General features: G+C 36.6%; 1 protein-coding gene across 15 annotated transcripts in view; it reads right to left on the bottom strand.

Annotated features, from left to right (window-relative positions):
- Positions 1-17,100, bottom strand: part of plekha5 (pleckstrin homology domain containing, family A member 5) — a 123,030-nt gene that overhangs the window by 41,740 nt on the left and 64,190 nt on the right. For 14 of the 15 annotated variants that reach the window (XM_046873386.1, XM_046873371.1, XM_046873370.1 and 11 more), the window contains 4 exons: positions 8,248-8,331; positions 1,896-2,016; positions 1,555-1,659; positions 695-767 (listed from right to left, as the gene is read on the bottom strand). In XM_046873386.1, coding sequence (XP_046729342.1) covers positions 695-767; positions 1,555-1,659; positions 1,896-2,016; positions 8,248-8,331 — 383 coding nt within the window. Of the gene's footprint in view, positions 1-38; positions 1,477-1,554; positions 1,660-1,895; positions 2,017-8,247; positions 8,332-17,100 lie in introns of those variants that run through there. The other variant, XM_046873383.1, reaches the window with a different exon arrangement.

Below are 17,100 nucleotides of genomic sequence, written 5' to 3'. Positions count from 1 at the left end.
GTGCACTTCTGATGGCTGTAAAAAAATAATTTTCTCACAGCACTGTGAAGTCAGAAATTCAGTGGGTGGATCCAACAGTGCCAGGTGGAAACACTTGTGATATCCGAATAGGTTTTTTGTTTATGGCAGTGTAAGTGTCCTGTTCTCTCCAGCTGGCATGCTGCAACACTAATTACACCGATTTTTATTTTGGTACCACTGATAATTATCTGATGTGCATCCAAAAACAGCATACACAACCTTCTCTTACATCTTTAAGATCTCAGAAAGCCCATGATTTTTTTTCACTGCTTGTTGAAGCTGTAGTGATCATTTGGTCTTTGGTGAACAAAGAGGGGTCTTGAGTTCATCAGCGAGTGATAAGACGCTCGTCTCACTTCTTATTTGTCTGTTAGTCATGTGTACTCTCCATCCAGCCGATGATGAAGGCTAGTGGCTGAAATGTAAACTAATTGTAGGTAGGAACTAAAACATTGTTGCACCATGCATTCTACACGAATGCCTACAAAAATCATTGGGCTGGTCACTTTACAATATTATAACTAATTACAATAATAACTCAATTCTGTACTTACATGTGGCTTTGTGACTCATAGCATGAAATTGTGGCTCTGTGTTGATCTTAAGCATAAAAAACGAAACGTTTCCATATTGCTTGGTCATTCAGCTAAAAATAAACTGATAAAATCCTCACCTTTATAATAGAAGAGGCACATGTCAGACAACACAAACCACCTCTTCTTCCACATCTTCATCCCTGTGCTGTCCTGTAGGAGCACACAGTCAGGCCATGCAACCACTAAACTTTCCCCATAATACGATATTGTATCAAAAAGTTTCGAGACTAATGGTGCTAACTGGTGTGATTCTGACCACGTCTGTATTTTACAGTACCACGTCTGCAAAAGAAACAGGGCAAATCTTCCGCAGAGATGTTTTTACCATGACATACGTTGCAATGAGCCGTTCAAGGTGTTTTGAGTGGCGCAAAAGCCTTAGAAGCGGAAGAACATCATTGGAAAACAACAAGAGATCAGTAAGACCTTCATCAAGCTCAATACCCGAAAATGTCAAAACCATTCAGCAACTTGTGCATGATGATTGTCGGAGAACAATCCACATGATGTCACCAACGCACCCACCCTACTTGCTAGATGTGGCTCCTGAGGACTTCACCCTCTTCCCGAAGATGAAGATCCACCTCAAAGGTCGCCGTTTTAATCCCATTATGGAGACCAGAGCAAATCGCAGAAAGTGCTTGACACCCCTGAAAAGAAGACTTACAGGACACATTCCAGAAGTGGCAGGAATGCTGTATTGCTATGCAAGGGGACTATTTTGAAGGTAATAGTGTGTAAATGAAGATAAATAAACTTTCTTGTACACAGAGCAAGTCTCGAAACTTTTGTGATACCACCACGTAACTCAGACTTCCGACTCAATAAACATAATGCACTCGATGACCTTACTTCCTCTATACAAAAAAAAAAATTATAAATAAATAAATGTTGTTTTTTTTTTGTAAACAATGCAGGTGAAAGGTGTGAGTTGTACCTGTTTATAAAGCCAGCTGCGTTTGACTATTGGAGCATTGGGGTTTCTCTTTATGGAGTGAGACCGCTTGCCAAAATTGTGGACTTTTTTAGATGACCTTGATTGCTAGAAAAAAGAGGCAAAAAATGCAATATATACAATCAGTTCAAGCATAAATATTACTTCAAGATGTTCTGTTCCTGCATGTTTACACCCTGTTGAGTTTTCATCTCCACTGCAGAGTGCGGATTCATCTGCATCACACACCAACATGCAAAATGTTCTCAGCAATTTACCTGCCTATCTCAAATAAAAAAGAGAAATAGAGGGAGAGAGAGAAAGAGAGATAGAGAGACTCTCACTCTGGTTGTTGGACTACTTGGTTGTGTCATGTAGTCTGAGCCTCCTGTGTAGTTGGATGCCTCGCTCATGATGCTTGTGGGTCGTTCCTTCTTCTCTGCGGCTGCTGCTTTAGTTGCTGGTCTGTGGAAAAAGAGCAGCAAAAGGGCACTGATAAGGAAAAAGGAAAGTCTTTGAAAAATACTTCAGACAGCAGGAAAACTTTAGGGGAAAAAAAATACAAAATATTCCAAACATTTGTTCATGTGCTGGTCAAGCGATTATTTATATTATTATTTTTATTATTATTATTATTATTATTATTATTATTATTATTATTATTATATATATATATATATATATATATATATATATATATATATATATATATATATATTTATTCGGGCTGTCAATCGATTAAAACATTTTTTAACGATCGGCACAAGATCACTCACGATTAATCGCAACTTAATCGCACATTTCTGTCTGTTCATAATGTACCTTAAATTAATACTTTTCAAGTTTTGAATACTCTAACATGGGCATGGACAAATAGCAATGCTTTATGCACATGTATGTTTATTATTAGTGAAACCAAACTCAACAAACAGCATGAAGACAAAATATTTTTGTAAATGTTGTAAAGTAATGATGGTGTTGTAAAGTAAATTATCAAGACATCAAACTGAACATTTGCTATGATTCCACATGGACGGCTCTGGTGAATTCCATGCCCAGGAGGATTAAAGCGGTGCTGGATAACACTGGTCCTCACACAAAATACTGACACTTTGGACACAGTCTTGACATGTTCACTTAGGGTGTACTCACTTTTGTTGCCAGCTATTTTGACAATAACGGCTGTATATTGAGTTATTTTTAGAGGACAGTAAATCTGTACTGATATACAAACTGTACACCGACTAAAATATATCCAAGTTTCTTTCTATAGCATTGTCCACCGAGGAAATATAATATAATGGTTGCTGAAATGTGAGGGGTGTACATACTATTAAGATATGTATTATATATACACAAATAATAGATATAAATACACAGGTAGTCGTCGACTTACGACCACGGTTGGGACCGACAGACAGGTCATAACAAGATTTGGTCGTAAGTAGAGTAGGCTATATGTACAGTACTGTGAAATGATGCCGGAAGCTGGTACGCACTGCATAGGTCGTAAGTCGATGACTACCTGTACTTTAGATTAGGGCTGCAACTAACAATACAGTTGTGTTCAAAATTATTCAACCCCCACTGAAATTGATTGTTTTGGTCGGTTTGACATTGATTATGATCATTCAGTCATCCTGCTTACAATTAAATCAAAGAGGCACGTGTAGGTCAGACAAATATAACATAACATTTATAATGAAATAACCACAAATGTCTTTTCTGAGCTCACATCATTATCAGTTTTATTCAACCCCCAAGTGACATTCAATCTTAGTACTTAGTACAACATCCTTTTACAGTTATAACAGCTTTTAAACGTGAAGCATAGCTTGACACAAGTGTCTTGCAGCAATCTACGGGTATCTTCGCCCATTCATCATGGGCAAAAGCCTCCAGTTCAGTCACATTCTTAGGCTTGCGCACTGCAACTGCTTTCTTTAAGTCCCACCAGAGGTTCTCAATCGGATTTAAGTCTGGTGACTGCGATGGCCACTTCAAAATGTTCCAGCCTTTAATCTGCAACCATGCTCTAGTGGACTTGGAGGTATGCTTGGGATCATTGTCCTGTTGAAAGGTCCAACGTCTTCCAAGCCTCAGGTTTGTGACGGACTGCATCACATTGTCATCCAATATCTCCTGGTACTGAAGAGAATTCATGGTACCTTGCACACGCTGAAGCTTCCCAGTACCTGCAGAAGCAAAACAGCCCCAAAGCATGATTGACCCCCCGCCATGCTTCACAGTAGGCAAGGTGTTCTTTTCTTCATAGGCCTTGTTCTTCCTCCTCCAAACATAGCGTTGATCCATGGGCCCAAACAGTTCTAATTTTGTTTCATCAGTCCACAGAACACTATCCCAAAACTTCTGTGGTTTGTCCACATGACTTTTGGCATACTGCAGTCGACTCTTCTTATTCTTTGGGGACAGCAAGGGGGTGCGCCTGGGAGTTCTGGCATGGAGGCCTTCATTACGCAGGGTGCGCCGTATTGTCTGAGCAGAAACTTCAGTACCCACATCTGACAAATCTTTTCTCAGTTCCACAGCAGTCACACGGGGACTTTTCTCCACTCTACGCTTCAGGTAGCGCACAGCAGTCGAAGTCAGCATCTTCTTTCTGCCACGACCAGGTAGCGTTTCAACAGTGCCCTTTGCCTTGAATTTGCGAATGATGCTTCCTATGGTGTCTCTTGGTATGTTTAACATCTTTGCAATCTTCTTATAGCCATTGCCCTTCCTGTGAAGAGTAATCACCTGTTCTCTTGTCTTCCTGGACCATTCTCTTGACCTCACCATGTTTGTAACCACACCAGTAAATGTCTAGAAGGAGCTGAGTATCACAGTCATTTTAAAGCTGCCTAATTGGTGCTTATTAGGCTTTATTGCTGCTCCCTGATATCCACAGGTGTTTTCAATACCTGATTGAAAACACTTCATTGAACCTCTGTTCTTCAGAGTGGTAGTCTTTAAGGGGTTGAATAATTATGTCAATGAAGAATTCACAAAAGAAACATTTACTACTGTATTACAAAACTAATTGATGTCATTTTAGTTGCATATGGTTCTTTAAGAAGTCCTTGTAGGATTTCATTCTGAATACAATTACAAATGTACACTAAATTCCCTAAAACCATTTACAGCATTGGGGGTTGAATAATTTTGAACACAACTGTATGTTGATAATCGATTAATCGGACAATTTGTTTCTTCAATTAATCAGATACAAATTCTTATAATTTTTTTATGTGATGTTTTGCTTATTATAACAACTAATTATTGGTATTTTTGCATAAAGATGTACTTAAAGAATGCTACAGTATTTAGATTCAATGAAATATGCATACATTAAATATACCAACATTGAAAACACGCAGCAAGCTAATTTATTATTTGTTATTTGCTAAAAGCAGCAAATAACAGCAGCAGTAAACGATCACATTTTTAGTCACTGTTGTTAAGGTAGCCACCTGTTAAGGCTAGATAAAAAAATAAAATAAAATATGCTTTATTGTACAAATGCATAATCATTCGCTGAAAACCACAACAGTGACTCAAAATGTGATCGTTTACTGCTGCTGTTATTTGCTGCTTTTAGATTTAGTGTTTGTTTGCACCCGTTTAATTGAATCCATCATGTCGTGAGAGAGCTGATTGCTCAACCTGATGCATGCGAGTCACAAGAGAACAGATCCAGTGTGACTTTCCCGAAAGTTACAAACAAACATTTACACAATAGCACTTCATTAAACTACATCATTTTCACATTATGAGAATTATAAAGACTTACTGTGCTGATGTTTTCCTTTCATGTGCTCGTGCATCACTGTGCATCACAAATTAGTTGTTGCAGCCCTACTTTAAATTAATGCAAATAATTCAAATTATTGTAAATTAATTTTTGTTGCATTTTGCTTTTCAAAAACGATTATTTTTGCCTTTAACCATTATTTAACTTTTAAAGTTATACCATACTTTTACAAAAAGTTTCTCATAAACAAAGGCCACAAACAAAAAGAAACAAATAACTGAACATGTACACTGATTAAAAAAAATTTGATTAATGGAAAAAAAAAAAAAAACAACTCCAGACATGCAAAACAACTCAACTTAAATATTGACATGCTGCAATATAATAGCATGCTGGATTATAGTTACAGGCCTGAAGCACAAACTCACTCCATAACTTCAGTAAGATGACCCTTTGCTCAGAGTATCTTACATAATATCTAAAATCTAATACAATCTGCTCACTAAGACAGCTGCAAATCCTGCTTTTGCCTTTACAGCAATCTACTGACCATCTGCTTTGTGACTCTTCTGGTCAACATGCTGGTAAACACATGCAGGTGCTGCAAGAATACACGTCTAATACAATGTCTCTCTTTTATGATCTTTAATACAATTTTTTTTTTCCTCTAAGACATTCTGTATTAAAATTGTGTTGTGGTACTCAAAAAGGCCTGGAATGTTTACAGCCATTCAACACCAAAGAAAGCTATTAGTGTGCCCCTGCTCCAGACTCATACATCATAAGCGTCTGTGGAAAATTATAACAAATGTATAGGGGAAAGAAGCCAAACACCATTAGTGGGCAATTTATCAAGCTACTTGATAAAGGCTAAAATACTGGGCCACTGCTGCCTGAGATGTGCACAATGCTACTAAGAGTGGAAAACCTGTCCACATCCATATTTTGTTAGCAACAATCTAGCCGAACTAGTTCCACACCAATCAGGCAGAACTTTGAACAGATGAACAGAATCATTTCGTTACAAAGGCACCTGTTAAGTATGCGATATATTTGCAGCTTCTAAACAGTCGGTTCTCAAACTTGATGAAGGTCTTGCATATGTGAACTGAACAGGCCTGCCTGCAGTTTAGAGCTTTAACCATTTCAAAAGATTTGCCGCATCATGAAACAAAAAAACACAACAAAGGACACCCAGAACTGTTGAGCAGTTAGAATCCAGTGACACACACATATGGGACAATATTCTTCCCCCAAAACTTCAGCAAACCAGATGTATACCGACAGAATATGCAAATGTAAATGTAAAATATGTGATGCTGCATAGTGATAAACATGGCCTTGTTTTTTTGAGGTCTGTTGCAGCCATCAAATTTAAAATGACCTAAATTTCTCAATTTTTTTTTTTTTGTGAATAAAATATTGATTAATGAGAATTGCAAATCATTGCATTCTGTTTTTAAATGACATTTTGCAACTTTTTTGGAATTGGGGTTCTATATATATATATATATATATATATATATATATATATATATATATATATATATATATATATATACTGTATAAATGCTTTAAAGATTTTGTATAGATCAATTTTTTTACTATTAATTTCTATAATCTACAAATATAAAATCTAAAACAACAGATCCTGTTGATTTTTCATCTCTCAGTTGAACTTTTTTTCCTCCTCAGTATGTCTCCTACAAAAATTGACACGACCAAATTATACTGTCGTGTTTCTTCGTCACATCCTCTAAGAGCGAATTGAGAAGAATCAGTGTTAATCTCATTTGCAAGTTTGCACGAGTCTCTGCTGCATTTATAAGTGGAGCTCAGTTTGGACTACAGAAGGTAGAACCTTTTTTTTTTTTTTTTTATTCAGTTTCCAACACTGCACTTGTTGTGAACTGTATTATAAATACACACACAGAATCAGCAGAGCACTGAATATAATGTCAGCTTTATACTCAAGAGTCAGCTGCGATTTTCTTCAGCTAACGTGTCCCAGTGCTTCTCTTATGATCAGCATGTGATAATGACAGTTTTACAGAAACAGATGCTGAGAGCTGTGACTACTACTGACCTATACAATGTTTAGGATAGAACATAAAGACTATAATATAATAGTAACCCATTGACTGACTCAGTAAACACCCAAATTCAGCTACAGACTAAAGTATTTATTATTTAAAAAATAAAACTGCATAACTTTGACGTTACATATCAAGATAAAGTTTTAATATCTGCAGTAAGTCATACATACATACATATATATATATACATATACATACATATATATATATATATATATATATATATATATATATATATATATATATATATATATATATATATATATATATATATATATACATACATACATACATACATACATACATATATATATATATATATATATATATATATATATATGGCAAATTTTCTTACACATCGTAGGAACATTGCGTTAAACTGAGGGACGATAAGGATTTGGTACTTCACTACTGGTCTCATCTGTCACACATGGTATTATTAGAATTAGAAATGTGCAAGATGTAGCATATACTTTCAAGATTTTGAGTAAAAATTCAAAGCATTTAGATTCAGAAAGCTAAAATATTACAAGAAAATATATTTTAGTATAAAGTTATTAAACAGTTGATCCAAGAGTTACGATGGCTCATATTCATTTTTTTAATAATAGCGATCATGACTGAAATATTTGAAGTTAAATGTGTATAGTTTATATATTAGGGTCAATACCTGCACTTTGACCATATAAAACTGAATTTGGTGAAGATATGATCCGATTATCACCCTTTACTACATGCACTACCGTCAATTTGGAACAAAGCCCAAAAGCATACAACAGAAATGAGAAAATTATAGCTAGTCTTCTACGAGAGGGAGAAGGTTAAAAAAAACAAGACGGAAATACTTACTGTTCGTTGACGACAAAGATGCAGTTGTCTTGTGATGGTGCACCAGAGACCGGATGTTTGCAGGTCACTTTCCGCTCATTGTGGCTGTGAGAAGAAGAAAAGGAGAGAAAAAGGGAAAGTGGGAGGAGAGAGAGAGAGAGAGAGAGAGAGAGAGAGAGAGAGAGAGAGAGAGAGAGGGAAAGGAGAGGGTTAGAAAGGCGGGGAGAAAGAGACAAAAATAAATGCTGCCATATGTTTATTGTTCATTTATTTATCTCCAGTAAACAGCTGATCCTGGTCAAGTCTAATCTAAAATTTATTATGATCTCTATAGACAGATGTATTAATAAAATAAAAGCAAACTACCTTTACAGCACAGTGCAAATGTAGCTGAATTCTGGTCATAAGTAAAGATGTATGTAAGATGGAAAATACAAAAACGCCAAAGCGCCACTTTACGTTCTACACATTTTGCTGAGAAACACTACTGCTGAGGATGAATCCATGGTCCACCTGAAAACTAGAGTTCGATAGTGGATTTTACAGATACTGATAGCTCTGTTGGATTGTACTTGCCGATAACTGATTAATCAAGTGATTTAAAATGGCTACTGGATAAAAATCAAATAAAAATAATAAATAAATAAATAACACACACTCAATGTAGGAGTACTGAACTTTACTACAATTTTAGTGGCATGGCATTTTGGATTTATGTGAAAGTAATTTAAAATAAGATTCTATTTGTAACTGAGGTTAATAAATGCTTTAGAAGTATTGTTTATTTTTAATTTTATCACTTACTAATAAATTTTTAAATGAAGCCTATTTATTTGTATATGTAAACTTTAGTTAATGCACTATGAAATAATATGAATGAGGTACAGCACACAGTCTCGCATGTCAGAACAGAGATTCTCCTCTAGAGGCCGCTCTCGTACGGTATTATGACAGCCGACCAAACACAACCCGGAAAAACTGTCCATCAGTATGGATTTTTGCAGATAACCGATATTTTCATTGAATAATTTCATTAGGACATGACAGATTACAAAACTAAAAACTCAAAAGAAAATCCCCATAAAAAAAAGAGCATATGAGATGTTTGAATTTTTTTATATTGTGGAAATGTTCACAGATCAGTGCATGAAGTCTACAGAAAGCTCAGTGGAGCACAAGGGAAAGCAGCTGTGAGAGTAGTAAAGTCTTCCTAGACCAGCTGCCACTGACATTCAAGGTGACCTGACCCTGCGCTCCAGGCCTATGTCTCACTGTCACAATGTATCTCGCCTCAAACGCTGATATCAAACTGCAGCATGTACAGTTACCATGGTTTCTGGTGTTTGGCTGACTCTGAGCAGTGAACTGTGAAGGCACCATTCTGTGTTCCATCCTATAAAATATCCTCAGATTTGCCCATAGTACCAAAAACAGTACAATATCACAAGTAAATGGGGGGAAAACAAACAAAATATAAACTGGCATCAGACCAGTATAGACCGACAGTCAAATGTATATACTGGAAATTGTCCCAAAACTAATCAAATCTCCATACACTGGAAAAATTATACATTTATTTTTTCCAAAGAAAAACGTAACTCCTGTTAATACAAAGATCAGGCGTCACTTTATAGCCACTGATCAGAAAACATAATGACCACCTATTTTTCCTGCTTCTAACACGTTAACTTTGAGAACAAAATGTTCACTTGCTGCCTAAAATATCCCACCCACTAACAGGCGCCATGATGAAGAGATAACCAGTGTACGGTAATTCACTTTACTGGTCATATTGTTATGCCTGATCGGTGTACATCTGGTGTTATGTGTATAATTGCAATAAATAAATACATATACACATGTACACTCAAGTATAAAATATTTTAGATTACATTTATAAAAAAAAAAATATATATATATATATATATATATATATATATATATATATATATATATATATATATATATATATATATATTTTTTTTTTTTCCCCCTTTGGGACATTCTGTTTTTGGATACAGAATGTATTATTTCTTTTTTTTTTTTATTGATGGTTATTTATGCAAAAAAAAATGACATTGCAGCTCAAACTACTGTTTCAAAGTTTAAAATGCAAAAGGCGTACCTCTATTTAGCTTTTGCATGACCTTTGAGAGACGATCAACAGAGGTCACCTCCCTGTGGTGCTGCTGTCATTTACACCAGATGGACACTAAACATTATCCAAATCCAAATCAGTCAATAAATTGGACCAACAAGCTGGTGTTCTCTTTAAAATACTAACAATCTATAATGCTCCAACTGATATAATCTATAATACTACAACTACTATAATCCCTAATCTAATTATAATGCTACTGCATGTATTATAATCTATAATACTACTATTGCTATTATTATTAATGATGAAAAGGTTTTTATAATGACATTTTTCTTGATTGTAGTTGAAATAACCTGGAAACTGTGAAACCCCAATAATCTACATTTACATTTATGGCATTTGGCCGATGTCATTATCCAATGATCTCATTTACACACCTGAGCAGTTGAGGGATCAGAGTCCTGCTCATGGCCCCAGCAGAGGAAAGACGGTGGTGCTGGGATCTGAATTCACAACCTTCCTACCAAAGCTTCTACATTTAAACCACTGTACAGGAGTGTAATGTTACACAAAGCTGCTGTCAATCAATCAATTTGTGTGGTTTACACTCCACACTTTGTCTAAGGATGATGTCAGAGGATCCATTGCTTCATTTCGATTCTGCTCATTCGCTTCACTCTCTATATATTTATTCAGCTATTGTGTAACATCACAATTACACAACCTGCGCTTGTGATGTCCCTCATACACACATCTGAGCAAAGCAAGTTCTCAAAAAGGCACATCAGAGAGAGAGAGAGAGAGAGAGAAAATGGAGTGTGTACAATAGTGCAGCACTGTAGCACACACTCCTGTTTTTCACTTCAGATCTGAGAGCTGCACCAAACCACTGTTAGCTGAAGCCCGTCTGTGAGCATGAAAGCGGAAGCTGACGTATTTCACGTAAAAATAAACACAGTTCCTTTTACATACCGAGTACACCTTTACTGTGTTGACTAGCGATATTCTGTACATTGAAATAAACTGCAGCTTCAGAACCGTAAACGTAAAGTGTGGAAATCAGCCTCCTCCCTCACTGCTCTGTAAACACTGCTTTATTTGCAAGCAAAGGTTTTATTCATCGGCATCGGCTGATTGTGCTGCAAACTAGGTCGATTATTACATTCTGTAAGATATGGTACCAAAAACAGTGCACTGATTGGTGAGGCTTGTGTTCAATAAAAGTTTAATTGAAGCAATTTTCTGTATCACGTCTTATCAATTAACTGTTAGATTGTATGACATGAAGAGGGGAAAAAACACATTCGGCCAAAAAAAGCGCTATCAAAAATCACCGGCTGCACTGATTTCTAAATATTGGCATCTGCCAGAAAAAAAAACATATCGGTCGACCTCTATTTACAACTGAAGGCCACCTGACCGTACATTTCTGGTTACCTTCATATCACACACACACACACACACACACACACACACACACACACACACACACACACACACACACACACTGTCTAACATTTATCCATCTTACTATAAGGTCTGATAGTTTAAAGCATTTCTTGACTCTGCCACCAGGTGGCAGACAAACTGAGCAGGATCGACCAGATTTTTGGAATGGAACTGCAATGAAAACAGGACATTAATGCAACAGCAATAAGAAATGCAGCTAAAGAAAATGGGTCTGTTTGCATTGTTGCTTGTCTGAAGCAAAAAATGTATCTGCTGCATTGGGAATTAAATGTTCAAACCATATACTAAATCATAAAGAAGAGCAAAACATGAAATCTTGTATAAAAAGAAAAAGTCACATTATAATTGATTTAAGAACATAAATTGTAGTGAGATAGATCATGTTTATAGCAGGGAAGTACGATCTGGCAAAAGACTATTAAAGGCGAGGTTGTGATTTAAAATCTGATCACGATTATTATTTTCAAGTCGGTTTTCAGTCATTGAACAGAGCAGTCAAACTAATTGATGAAAAAATATGTTGTGTAAACAATTATTTTCTGAATGAAAATCAAGCACGGGTGGCTGCTTCACCTCGACTTAATGTTTAAAATTGTAACTAAATAGGAGAGTGACAGGTGAATATTTAAATACTAAACGCATTAACATTAACATTGTTTTAAATAGATTTTCTTAATATTAAAAAAAGTATTAAAATATTAAGCAATTAGAAATTTTGATAATCTGCACTCTAACAATGATTATGCAATATAAAACTTTTTTTTTTCTAGATAGAAGCAGCATCTACCTTTCAGCATTGATGATAACTTTCCAGATGTGAAAGACTTCCATTTCATAAGCACTAATGCACCACCATACAATTAGGCCTTTGAACTGAACACTGATGATAAGCCTAATGGTCCCTATCGTCTTTAGTCCGAAGAATGTGGCAGTTAACGTTGCCTCAGTCCATTTTAAATGCGCTTCACCCCAGATAAGACCATTTCTTCTCTGAATCATGTTCACGTATGGATTCTCCTTTGCATGATAGAGGTTTAACCTGCATTTGTTCATGGCCTGGCAAACTGTGTTCACAGACAATCATTTCTGGAGGGGTTTATAAGCCCATGCAGTGATTTTCATTACGGAATCATGCCTGTTTTTTAATGCAATTCCACCTGAGGGCCTGAAGATCCCAGAGAAACTATTTTCTCTAGATTGTAGGATCTTTTGATGATATTATTTACTGTTGATAATAAGAATCACAATTTTATGTTCATTATTCTGAAAATCTTCCACATTAACAGACTGGTAAAGCGTTGCCCATCCGTAACTCTGAGAAACTCGGACCAATGTAATGCCCAGTCATGTCTGTTGTTTTGTTTTCATGAACACTTACTTGCCAGCGATGTTTGAGCCGTGGTGCAGCTATCGATGCCAAAATTTCCCATTAAAATAGTACATTTTATACATCTGATATGTTTTCTATGTTGTATTGGGAATAAAACAGGGGTTTGCAAACCATTGCAAAACTATTTTTGTATAATGTCTCAGTTTTACTGTAGATCTTGTTCCAGTGCTTGTGCTCTCACAAATAATGTTTTTACTACATGAAACGAGGAGAAAGCGTAAGCTGAAGAATTCCACATATAGTTATTATTGATTTGTTTGTGTGCTTGTCAAGAAGAGTGAGGTGGAGTAGCAAACCAAGAGTAGGTCAAGTCTGGTGCATGAAACAGCTCTGCGACACAATGTATGAGTCTGTTTTCAGCACAACCGAAGAATAAAAAAAAAAAAACTGGCTTAGTATACTGATAATAAATCTAATAGTTATAATTAATTGTCCTGACCTGATCTGGCATCTTTCACACCATAAACTATTGATAAGGTTCATTTGCCTTTCAAAAGAATGTAACCACAGGAAAGTTAAAAGGTTTGAAAGTATTATTTTATCACCTCAATACATTTATCCAATCGATCAGTCTGATCTCTTGGTGGTTGGGTCAAAGCAGAGGTTTGGATCCAAATCTGCCAATTGCAGCATTCTATTGACTTAAACTGCTTTGTCAGTAGTTTGGCCTGGTGATGGCAAAGAACAGAGTGCACTTAACTAGTGTGCTCTAGCAGGAGATTAGTAAGGATGTAATAGGATCGACAGGCAGATAAAAAACTATTCAATGCTGTAATGATGTGGAACGATGCAGAGTTACTTTACCACCATGAAGTGGATTTTGGAGTGTGTTATTTTACTGCAGCAATTACATTTAATAATGGCAGACATACTGCACTCTTCATAGAGTGGCCACAATAAACAGTCTCTTTCGTTTGTTCTGTCTCTCCCTCTATTACCCTCCCTCACCTCCCCAGTCATCAGCCAGTTCCTCTCCCTATCCCCTGTCTCAATGCCATTCAATGCAGTACAATGCAATTAAAAAATATTATGCTTTTCAATGCAGTTCAATATGTTAGAGAGTTCGCTTTAATTTCTTTCTTTTTGACGGACAACAAATCATGAATTAACTTTAATGCTGTCTGACTTGTAACGTCTGGCCCCTTTCACAAACAGGCCTTAGTAGTGCAAAAATAATAACTTTCTTTCGGCTTCTCCCATTAGGGGTCGCCACAGCGGATCATCCGCATGTTTGATTTGGCACGTTTTTACGCTGGATGCCTTCCTAACGCAACTCTCCCCATCCCGGCACTAAGAGTGGCTGGGGTTGGTTCCTTGACCGAGGATCGAACCCGGGCCGCAGCGGTGAGAGCGCCGCATCCTAACCACTAGACCACCAATAAAGCTGAAATAAAAACAGATGTTCTTTCCCTGTTGTGTCTGCAGGAAGATGCAGCTCTGCCTCTGCCATGTTAATCTGTATTTTATGTGACTCTCAGGACACGCCTCGGCCTCCGTAGTGCTGCGATACGTCATTCACGTAGCAGCGGTGGTGCTGAGAGAATGCACTGGAGAAACAGTTTAGCGACGAGAAATCAATCTACATATCAAATATTGTTCACAAATTATTGCAAATTTTATAAATAAAAGTATAGGGCATTATATTTATACACTATATATAAATAAATTGGTTTTGACTGATGCAAATAAGTTAAAAACAAGGCATCCTGAAACAAATCTTAACTTGTATCTGATGCACACGTCTTTTTTTTTTTTTTATCGATGCATCACAGCCATCATTAACTTTTATGCCGATCACTTTTACTATCTGACCAATCAGATTCAAGGAATTCAGGCACGTTGTGGTAACTATTTGAAACATTTTGGTAAGTTTCTTATATTATAATCTCAAGGCTAGAGATGAAAAAACTCAGAGATTTGTATGTTTCTGGTAGCTGCGTAGGTGCGCTTGTATAGGTGACTCTCATGCCACAGCTTTCGGATGTCCAGTTTCAGTTTGAGTGGGCCACGCATCGTCCTTTCTCCTCTCCAACGCCCACACAGAGCAGCTCGCTCATACCTCTCGGAGAGCATAAGGCATGATTCACACTCTCCAAGCCTGCCATGGTTTTCATGCAGTCCTTAAAACTGTACTCAGCATGATGCATGGAACGGCGTTTCTGGTGTTACAATCTTTTCACTGGTTGTGTACACATTACGTTTAAAACCTTACGTTGTGTTTGTCATCGACGATCAGACGAAGCTGGCCAGCATTTGAAACTTTCTCATGCCTTTTGGGAATTTTCAGTCCCATGCCAATATTTTTCTAGGCAGAGCACAGCATTCTCATCAGTTGTTTTCTCGGCCCAGTTTTAGAGCTGTCAGATTACACATGAACTCGCGACTCCGTGATGACGCAGGGAGACGGTTCTGTAGGTGGCGCCAAGCAAGAGGTTTTCTGAGAATTAAAAACGGCCCACTTTTTATGGCTCCTGGTGGTCAGTAGGAGAAGGCAAGTCAGTCACCACCTTTCTTTTCTGGAGCTTCTGGAGATTCAGATGCTCGAGAGCCTTAACGGGTAGAACAGACTGATCCAACACTGTGATGTCATCAGCATTTGGATTGTGAAATGCACTTATCTAACCAAAAATAATCATAATAATAATAATAATCATCATAATAATAATAATCATAATAATAATAGTAGTGTAAAATAATTGTACACTAAAAACTTTGTTCTTGTAATATTTTAGCCTTATGAATCTAAATTGTTTGTCTTTATACTCAAAATCTTGAAAGTATAAATATTTAACATTGTGTAAATGTATAATTCTAATAATACCATGTGCGACGAATGAATTTTTTAGTTATTAAGACCAGCAATAAGTATAACTATCGAAAAATCATAACTCGGAGCATCTGCACTGATCGGTAAAAAAAAACCCACATGTATCTGTAGTAGTCAGTTTATATTCCAGCGAGTCTCCTCTATAAAACTTATACAACTATAGTACTGATTATCTTAAATACAGTTTTCTTTGCAAATATTTGGAGTGGAAAATTTCTCACTCTGCACTGTACTGAAACGTCAGACTATCACAAGGCAAACCTATGATTCATGATGAGCTCTGGGAAAAGAGAATGAATAATGGAGGCCTTTCCTTTGAGAGGGAAAAAGACAACAACAGAAGATGATTCATCTGTCAGGGCTTGATTAGATTTTAATTTGGACTTGAGTTTGATGTATTAATAGATCTCTTTAAAAAGTTATGCTGTTAAAAGCCTTGAATATAAAATCACGATTCCTAAGGAAATGCTCTTGTGAACTAAACGCATGGCTCAGAGCGAACAGCAATTTATGGAGATTTTTCATGGAGCTGTTTAAACAACAAATCCTGTTCATGCAAGTGGTACCTGGTGCAAATGAGCCTTTTGAATATAATGATAGAAGTAATAAATACATTTCCAAACCAAGCAATTATTTGAGATAACCTCGTTTTTTGACGTCTCAGCCTGAGGCTTTATTCTTCTCCTTTTTCCATTTCAGCTGAACTGCATCGTACACATTAGTCATTTCTTTTCTTGGTGTTCAGGTTGGCTAGAACCAAGTTAAACACCGAGACAATACTGATACACGAACACAGACCATGCAAATGACTTGATTTCACTGTAGATGAACTCTGGGGTAAACCAGGGTGAGGTGAGTTGCAGGATTTTAACACAATGTGGAGGTAAAAAACAGCTCTAGGTGAAGCAGAGTGCATTAAAATGGTGAAAGGCCTCACACCTAATTCGATTATCCCACTTATACCACGGTCACTCATCAGAATTGACAAATTAATGCAGTTGATCAGAATAGATCAGAATAGATACAAATAACACTTTATTCAGATCTATTCTGATGCTTGAAATCATACTGAGAGACAACGTTGTG

Source organism: Silurus meridionalis, chromosome 18, assembly GCF_014805685.1.
Source record: "Silurus meridionalis isolate SWU-2019-XX chromosome 18, ASM1480568v1, whole genome shotgun sequence".
Lineage (NCBI taxonomy): Eukaryota > Metazoa > Chordata > Actinopteri > Siluriformes > Siluridae > Silurus > Silurus meridionalis.
Note: the sequence above shows the minus strand (reverse complement) of the source record. Positions and strands in the feature narration are given on the sequence as shown.